At 36.8% G+C, this 10105-nt stretch overlaps 1 protein-coding gene across 1 annotated transcript in view; it reads right to left on the bottom strand.

Annotated features, from left to right (window-relative positions):
* Positions 1-928: 928 nt before the first annotated feature.
* Positions 929-10105, bottom strand: part of LOC125032769 — a 10243-nt gene continuing 1066 nt past the window's right edge. Inside the window, exons 2-8 of the mRNA XM_047624111.1 lie at positions 7869-8039; positions 6735-6863; positions 4961-5371; positions 4715-4803; positions 3495-3651; positions 2138-2272; positions 929-1244 (exon numbers count right to left, since the gene is read on the bottom strand). Coding sequence (XP_047480067.1) covers positions 1041-1244; positions 2138-2272; positions 3495-3651; positions 4715-4803; positions 4961-5371; positions 6735-6863; positions 7869-8039 — 1296 coding nt within the window. The 3' untranslated portion in view covers positions 929-1040. The remainder of the gene's footprint in view (positions 1245-2137; positions 2273-3494; positions 3652-4714; positions 4804-4960; positions 5372-6734; positions 6864-7868; positions 8040-10105) is intronic.

Here is a 10105-nt window from a genome sequence, read left to right as displayed (position 1 = left end):
ATAATAATACTAACAACAACAATAATAACAATAGTATTTTTCAAATAATAACCATAAAATAAAGTCAAATTAAAATGTAAATTCTAAAAAAAATTACATGAAAAAAGCTAAAAAATAATAATGATGATAAAAAACATGAAATAAAGTAGAAAATCAAAATAAACACTTCTCTTAAAGGCCTGGTTAATCATTAAACAGTAAAACCATGTGACTCAAAAACTAGAGGAAGATACGAACCACACAGTGCCTGAAGCCACTGAATATATATCAAATCCTCATTAACAGAGAGGGCTTAATACCTTTATTGATGCAAACTTGCATTATTTGTGCTTCAAATTATTTGCCTACTGAAGAAGCTCTTGGCATCCCACAACACCATCTGGCATCTTTGATACATTTATGGGGCACCGGCTGGTCTAAGTGTCCTCTTGCATTCTCCAGTTGGTTATTTTCAACACAACTCCTTCTGATACTGGTCGGCAAAATAAGAACCATCATCATATACTGAATGTGTATTGCTGTTACTACAGACAATCCAGCTCCGTTTTCCTTGTAACAAAATAGCGTGTGAACAATGTGATATATTAATTTTTACCTCTGATGAAATGAAGAAAGAGAGAATGAAAAAAATTAAGTGATATGAAGAATGGTTATTGATGCAACTATCATTTCCTTTTTATATACAAAGCTGAAAAAAAAAATATACAAACTTACACATTTGTTATATGTATATATATGTACGTGTTAATATATGTGTATGTATGGGTGTGTGTGTATACATGCATACATACATGCATACATACATGCATACATACATAATACATACATTACACACACGCACACGCACACGCACACGCACACGCACACGCGCACGCGCACGCCTACACGCACACGCGCACGCCTACACGCACACGCACGCATGCACACACACACACACACACACACACACACACACACACACACACACACACACACACACACACACACACACACACACACACACACATATTTATACATATATAATGTCTAATTTTTCATGTTTAATATATCTTCTCCAGAGGTAGCATTAACTGTAAATAATTATCTGCCTCCTCTTCCTTGTGTGCCGAAGAAACTGATGTAAGATCAAAGGGCATCATGCTGTTTGCATCCCCTAAATTTGGTCGGTGTGTGAGGCCAAGTAGGAGTGCCATCTTGGCAGCTAATGGACCTTTCTGCACTACTTGTTCTTCATCTGGCATCATCTATATAGAAAAAGAAAAGATAATAACAATGCGTAAATATAACATGTATTACTAATATGATATTAATAACATTATAACAATCATATCATCAACAGCATTTATTGCTTAAACATCAGTGAAGAAGGGAATGATGATGATGATGATGATGATGATGATGATGATGATGATGATGATGATGATGATGATGATGACGACGACGACGACGACGACGACGACGACGACGACGACGACGACGACGACGACGACGAGGAGGTGGAGGAGGAGGAGGAGGAGGATCAGGATGAGGATGAGGATGAGGATGAGGATGAGGATGAGGATGAGGATGAGGATGAGGATGAGGATGAGGATGAGGAGAGGAGGAGGAGGTGGAGGAGAGGAGGAGGAGGAGGAGGAGGAGAGGGGAGGAGGAGGAGGAGAGGAGGATGAGAGGAGGAGGATAGGATGAGGGTGAGGTGATGAGAGATGAGACGACGACGACGCGACGACGACGACGACGACGACGACGACGACGACGACGACGACGACGACGAGAGAGGAGGAGGAGGAGGAGGAGGAGGAGGAGGATGAGGATGAGGATGAGGATGAGGATGACGATGACGATGACGATGACGATGACGATGACGATGAGGAGGAGGAGGAGGAGGAGGAGGAGGAGGAGGAGGAGGAGGAGGAGGAGGAGGAGGAGGAGGAGGAGGAGGAGGAGGAGGAGGAGGAGGAGGAGGAGGAGGAGGAGGAGGATCAGGATGAGGATCAGGATGAGGATCAGGATGAGGATGAGGATGAGGATAAGGATGAGGATGACGAGGACGATGATGATGAAAATGATGATGTAATAAAGATAGCAAATAATCGAAATTCCCATTAAAATAAAACAAATTCAACAAGACACTTACACTGTCAGCAACATGTCTGTGAACAAGACCATCTCCACCTACGTAGAAAGTGGAGAAGCCATCATACCAACTTTCCATCTGATCAACAACGCCCTTCCAGTTCCACAACCTGATCTTCCAAAACTGTATCATAGCCTGCAATTGGACATGACACTTAAGTGTATGCTATAACTGGTTGGAACTGGTTTCAATTTGAGTAAATTCTTGGCAAAAATCACACAGGTGTGTGTGTGTGTGTGTGTGTGTGTGTGTGTGTGTGTGTGTGTGTGTGTGTGTGTGTGTGTGTGTGTGTGTGTGTGTGTATGTATACATAATATATAATATTTATATGTATATATATGTATATAAACATATGTATATAAATGTATATATACATATACATATAAATATATATACACATGTATATATATATATATATATATATATATATATATATATATATATATATATATATGTATATGCATATACATATATATGTGTATATATACATATGTATATAAATGTGTATATATACATACATATAAATATATATACATACACATGTAAATATATGTATATATATGTACATATATTTGTATATATGTGCATATATATACATATGCATAAGTATATATGTGTGTATATATGTGTATATGTATATATATGAATATATATATAAGAATATATATGTATATATAAGAATATATATGTATATATAAGAATATATATATATATATAAGAATATATATGTATATATAAGAATATATATGTATATATAAGAATATATATGTATATATAAGAATATATATGTATATATAAGTATATATGTATATATGTATAAATATGGATATATGTATATATATGGATATATGTATATATACATATGTATATATAAATATATACGGATATATGTATATATGTATATATACATATATACATATATACATATATACATATATATGTATAAATGTATATATGTATATATACATATATACATGTATATGTATATACATATATACATATATATGTATATATAGAAGAAAGGAGAAAGAAAAGGAGAGAGAATGGAAGATGAGAGAGAATGGGGGAGAGGGAGAGGGAGAGGGAGAGGGAGAGGGAGAGGGAGAGGGGGGGGGGGGAGAGGGAGAGGGAGAGGGAGAGGGGGGGGGGGGGGGGAGAGAGAGAGAGAGAGAGAGAGAGAGAGAGAGAGAGAGAGAGAGAGAGAGAGAGAGAGAGAGAGAGAGAGAGAGAGAGAGAGAGAGAGAGAGAGAGAGAGAGAAAAAATAGTACATTATGGGCAGAGGCTAAATGAAGATTTTGTATTTGTGCTTTGGGTATGTTTTTCAACATTACACAAATGAAGTCAGTTTTCCCTTACCTTCAACCCAGAGAGCCCTTTTATTCTCCAACGCACCCTAACTGTTCCATCTTCAGGATGCTTAGTCATTTTCAGGATTTCAAACTTGACAAAAGCAAACTTCAAATGGCCCACTGTTCGAAGAAGTGCAACCTGTTTCACATAGGCCATCAAACCTCTGTTAGGGATAAATGTTCAGGTTGAAACAGAATTAGGTAATACATAGATAATGTGTGTAAATACAAACACCATTGTTGTAAGTGAAAAACACTGGGCTGAATTAATTCAACTATGGTTAAAGTATTCTAGAGTATGCAGTATAACAGGACTATATTATGGATAATATTATCTAGGTATTATCTATAGTAAAAAGAAAGTGCAATAGGCCTACTTACTTTGCAATAAAAGCTTGCATTAATAAGCAAAAAATTACAAATTTGAGGAGGGGTGGCAGAAAGAAAAACTAAATAGCTACAAAATACTTATTCAAAGGAGACACTAGTTTCACAATCCTCCTGAACTTCATCATCTGGTCAGTGCCAAAGATAAACTTTCGCGGATTTCAACCCTGTTGTATGGTATTTCAATACACCCATTTTGTGAAACAAGTTTGTTGACACTGGACACTATTTTATCATTTAGGTTACAAAAGTAATATGGTCGACACCTTGCTGGTCACATTTTCCTCCTCCAACACATTTCCTAACTTTAGTTCCTCACTGTGCTGCTCTCTGTACACTTACAGAAGTACATTTACTATATAACAGACAGAATGAAAGATAACTAGAGTAGAACTGAGAGAATGATAACAATGCAAAGACATGACAGCATCTGAAACTGGACTGAAAAGCATGTGTGGTTATGAAGAATGCCTACACCTTTCACCTCTGCCTCATTTCTGCCACAACCACTTACACATCCAAACAAATTCCTTCTATCCCCTTCCCCCTATGCAAATCCTTAACAAAGGCCACTAAACATACTAGCACATTCTTCCTTTGTCCAACTCCAACCAAATGAACCTTGGAGCATCTATTCAAAGCAATGTGAAAGGTATAAATTCAATAACAACAGCTTTTCCAAGGCAACACCTTATGTAATAGGGATATTGCTATAAATAAATCTGTTGCAGCTAAAAAAAAAAAAAAAAAAAAAAAAAAATCATGATTCCCATAACTATATTCCTAATAGTTTTACAGCAATTTATTACTTTAATGAAAACGTAAACCATGAAATCTTACGTGGTGACAGTCCCTCTGATGCGGTTCTCAAAAACGATGTCTTGAGAATATATTTTGTAGTCCATTGGTTGAATAAACAATTTTGGCAACTGAAAGATAGAGCAGAAAAAAATGAAGGATTAGAATGAGGTTTACTTAATATGCTGTACAAGATCTTATAAAACACTATTAATACAATTAAGCATTCACCATTTTTAGCAGCAACTATGAACACTTTTTTATTTTATTTTCCTTTTGGATACTGACCGTTTCACTTAAAACATCAAAAATAACAGTGAGCTGCTCCATGCTTGGCTTTCCTGAAGGACCAGTCATCTCAGAGTCTGACTGACTGGGACTCCTGTCAGTGCAGTAGACAGTATTTTCTTGAGTTATGTCACTAACGAACAGAGTATCTTCTTTTGCAGTTTCTTGGAGCTGCACAGGTGTGGGTGAAGTGTCCCCAACTTGTAATGGGACTTCTTGATCAAAATACTGAATCGATGGAGATAATTCCTCAAAAACTTTATCTTCTAACGGACTGTATTTCAATGAGCAAACTACTTTATCTCCTTCTTGCTTGGATCCAAGAGGGTACCAGAGAGCATTTGGAGGGAGCTGGAACGTTCTCACGCTGGTGTTGTCATCGTGGCAAACTACTGCTGTGCATACATTTATCTGCAAAAAATCAATCACTATCATAAATGTAAAATCTATTATCCATCATGGTTAACTTTGGTTAACTTTGTAATTCCTTGTCTTTGTTACCATGGTATGCTTAGCATATCTAATGTTACTGTCTGTATTTTGTCTCTAAAATAACAATTAATAACAGCTGTTAAAACACATGACATAATTTGCTTGTACAATAATTGCCATCTAATCATGTAATATATTTTCTATTACTGCACTATTCTATATGGTTTTAATGTAATCTTCTTAGATATATAATACTTGAAACCATCATTTAGAACTGAGTTTAGTGCCACTCAAAACTAAATCTTGAATTCTTGGGATGTTTGTCTAGTTTTCATTTGTCAACCATTCTTCCCAACTCTTTTTTTTTGCACGGGGAATGTTAGAAATGTGAAGTAGTAACTCTCATAATGCATGCCATAGTTCATCTAACTACACCCCATGCTTCGAATATGTTTTATCTAAATGATCAAAGTAATTTATTGGCATTTTCATTCTTATGCAAGATGTAAGTGTGATAAATGAGAAAAAAATTTGCACCAAATATTAAAAAACTCATATCATGTAGTAAGCCACAATTGTGGGGAATAGGATAATATGGTCTCCAATATGCACAATAGCTAAATATGAACATATGAAAGACTCATCTTTATTGTACATTAAAAGTGTAATATCTCTGCAGCAATAAAAAATGTCACACCTTACATACAAATTACATACAATATATTTTGTATTTATGTATAAGAGTGAGTGCGAGAAACGGACTGACAGACAGAGTGTGTGTGAGTGAGTAAGTGAGTGGGTGAGAGTGAGAGTGGGAGTGGAAGTACGAGTGGAAGTGCGAGTGGAAGTGCGAGTGGAAGTGCGAGTGGAAGTGCGAGTGGAAGTGCGAGTGGAAGTGCGAGTGGAAGTGCGAGTGGAAGTGCGAGTGGAAGTGCGAGTGGAAGTGCGAGTGGAAGTGCGAGTGGAGGTGGAAGTGGAAGGGCGAGTGGAGGTGGAAGTGGAAGGTGAAGGTGAAGGTGAAGGTGAAGGTGAAGTGGAAGTGGAAGTGGAAGTGGAAGTGGAAGTGGAAGTGGAAGTGGAAGTGGAAGTGGAAGTGGAAGTGGAAGTGGAAGTGGAAGTGGAAGTGGAAGTGGAAGTGGGAGTGGGAGTGGGAGTGGGAGAGTGGGAGAGTGGGAGAGTGGGAGAGTGGGAGAGTGGGAGTGTGGGAGTGTGGGAGAGTGGGAGAGTGTGAGAGTGTGAGAGTGTGTGTGTGTGGGTACATGTGAGTATATTTGAGTACGTGTGAGTACATGTGTGTGTGGGTATGTGAGTGCATGTGTGAATGTGCATGTGCATGCCTTACCTGAATTTCATCTACACTTTGCGAAACAGGACTGATGCCAACACCTAAGGGGTCAAAAGAATGGAAATGTTCTCCAACTGCATTGCTGTATCGAAATACACTGGTCACGTCCAGGCCCACCGGTTCAGCCTGAGTGAGCAAAAAAGTTATATTACGGTAAAAAAGCAATTCTTAAGAGAAGGGTTAGCATGGCATTATCAGCCACTTGGCATTATGAAAACAAACAGGTGAAAACTTAAAGGAAATCTAAGCTCACAAACGCACGTTTACGGGTTATCCAATACAGCAATCCAATAGATATCGCGAGTTGTTTAAAAATGGACTCACAAAAAAGCAAACTTCTCCTTTTATAGGTTTATATTCATTCACAAGTTTTGATAAATGAGAATGAACACTGATCACAAAAAATTGTGCTTTTGTCCTCTTGGTTTACAAAATTTTGCAATTCTAAATATTCTTTAACAATCAAATTATTTTACAGAAAGAAAGCTTTCACCTCAGCTAAAATCCCATTACTAATTACTAGACAATCAAGAGACTCCCAACAGTTTGATATTTCCATAATTACATTATTGCTGTATGAGGTATTGCCATTATTCAAAAAAATTGTTAGTACTGGCATCTTCATTTCTACTTACATAAACAGTTTTACACAGAAAATATTTTCTGAGACAGGACAAACACATACATTCTAATACTATGGTCATACAAAGAAAAAAGTTATTCAAAACCAGACACCTACTTTCCTTTTTTTCAGAATTCTACGACAACAAACTTAGTTAAAGCAGTATCACAAAATAACAAGGAATTCTTCACATTAGTGAATTAGCATGTTTGCTTGAGAGAACAATTATTTTTGACTATGAATGTACTCAATTCATTTTGGATTTAACTTTAGAGACATCAACAAATCTTAAAAAAAAAAAAAAAAAAAATATTACACACAAGTTTAACAGCAAAGGACTAATCGAGTATGCAAGCATCAATACTCATGAATATTCACTTATCAAATCTCTTTGCAAGACTGAGATCAACTTTATTACAGGGTTATTATATTCATAACCTAGTTACATCTTTATCACCAAGCCATATGGACACACCCTTCTACTTTTTTTTTTTTTTTTTCTTACACACCTGCACTTTATGCAACCAATCAGATACTTCCAACATTGTGATTGGTGATTCGCCAAGAGCTAAATCTGGGGCTGAGAATGATCCTTCTTCCAAGTGTTGCTGCTGTTGGATCAGATTCCATGATTTGCTGCTCTGGTGAAGAGGTGTGCTAGGTGCACTTTGCACACTTTCCTGCAACACAAAGATAAAAAAAAAAAAATCTTAATTCATTATCTGGTAATACCGACTAAAATAAACCAAGAGAGAGCACCTCTGAAATACGCAGAAAGTTTGTATGGGTCTTGGACTCTGAACCAATGTATGCAGAGCCATGAATTAAGCAGTCTTGTGCCCCTAATCATTATCTATCTCTTATCGAACCAACTTATTTTCTTTGGATTGTTGGTAATTAGTTTCATTTACCCCAAACTAACGGGCATGGCCTGTACGTAGGTGCCATGTCCACTGTGAGTTTATTTTCTTAATTGTTCTTACAAACAGATGGCTCCACAAGTACTAAGTCACCAATGAGCCAATTACGAGTACTACCTGTGTCACCTATATACCCTTATCCTTACTTTTCAAAAATATTGTTACCATATATTGCAATTACTAATATCAATAATATTACAGAAATTATCATGACTATAATAAAAATAACACCATCAATATTCATAGTATTAGTAAAATAACGTTTTCCCACAAATTCAAGGAAAGGTGAAAACCGGTAAGGTCACAAGGGCTACTGACTGACTTCTTTGTTGCTAAGCCTTGCAGAGCCATCTATGTGCACAGACATTTCACAAAAAATAAAAAATGGGCACAGCATTTTTTTGCCGGCAGTGAGTTAATCATGTGGTAAGAGAAACAGATGAGTTGCTAAAATCAAAAAGGTTATGCCAGATCACTGATATTTTGGTATATTTTGATCATGTACTTGCTTGGTATGGTATGGAAACTTACAGAACGTATAGTTTCCATACCATACCAAGCCAACACTATGCCTTTGGAACTCCAGCCAAGACTTACAATCCTTTACCATGTACATTCTGATGTGATTCATGGACTTGTATGACAATGATTTGCCAGGGAGGCCAACAAGCTCTGTCTCCTGTATGTGGAAAAGGTTTGTTGGTTTCTACCAATGTACTGAAGATAAGGAAACCAAAACAACTTTTTAAATCCTTCTGAGATTAATTGTAATATAGAATCAAAATAACATATGATATAATATGGTTGTATTACATTTGCTGGACTGAGTGATAAAAACAAAATAACAAAACATTCAATAACCTATTACATAACACAAATAATATTTTACATAATCATTCACAATAGGACTTCATCAAATGACTGCTGTAACCTCCATTCAAACTTCTACTGTGACTCTTTTATCAAGATAAGTATTTCAACCTGTTCCTTATTTTATATCATACTGCCAGGGAGGTTTATAAGCTCTACCTTGCCAGAATATACAAGTGGGAAGTTTGTGGCTTTGGCTACATCAAAGGCTTGAGTCATTAAGGTGGGTAACTCTTCAGAACAAGAACGTATGAAGATACACCCTAGCCTCCATACCTTGCACTATAGCAACGGCTGACAAACATGTCCCAAATACACCCAGCAAAATACAGCTCAGACTTGTTTCCTATTTGATGATAAACTACCATGTTAAATCTTGCTATACACAGTAGAGGTTTGGCTTCTTAGGTAAGGGCACTGAGCATGTGGACCACAGCATCACTCAACTTAGTCATGTGCATAGAGTAGGCTTTACTTTTCCAATCTGCTGACTATTTCTCATCCTTTTAAGCATTTTTTGGTACTTGCTACTGAGAGCAAAGCACCCTCCAGAGATAAGTCCCAAAACCAGGGTATCTTGCAAACCCAAAAACCAAACCTAAGCAAGCCCTCCTTTATTAGCATTTAATGCCGACTCACAGAAAATGCGACATTAAGAACTCATTGTGGATATTTTTTTCATTTCACAGTAAATATGAGGCCAGAGGAGCTGTATCTGTGTTGTTTATTACTCTATTTCTTAAGCTCTATAAGATGGCAGAGACCATTTCCCTCTATCATCATGAGTAGTTTAAATATTCTATATGTTGTTTGCAGTCAGCCACTTGGGAAAATCAGATGTACAGGCCTTACACTCTATAATTTTAGAAATGAGGAAACAAGGCTGGGAAGGGACTTTAAGCCTTCTCTTGAGGGGATGTAAATCTTCGAAGGCCAAATCGGTGAACAACAATCAA

The sequence above is a fragment of the Penaeus chinensis genome, chromosome 15 (genome assembly GCF_019202785.1).
Source record: "Penaeus chinensis breed Huanghai No. 1 chromosome 15, ASM1920278v2, whole genome shotgun sequence".
Taxonomy (NCBI): domain Eukaryota; kingdom Metazoa; phylum Arthropoda; class Malacostraca; order Decapoda; family Penaeidae; genus Penaeus; species Penaeus chinensis.
Note: the sequence above shows the minus strand (reverse complement) of the source record. Positions and strands in the feature narration are given on the sequence as shown.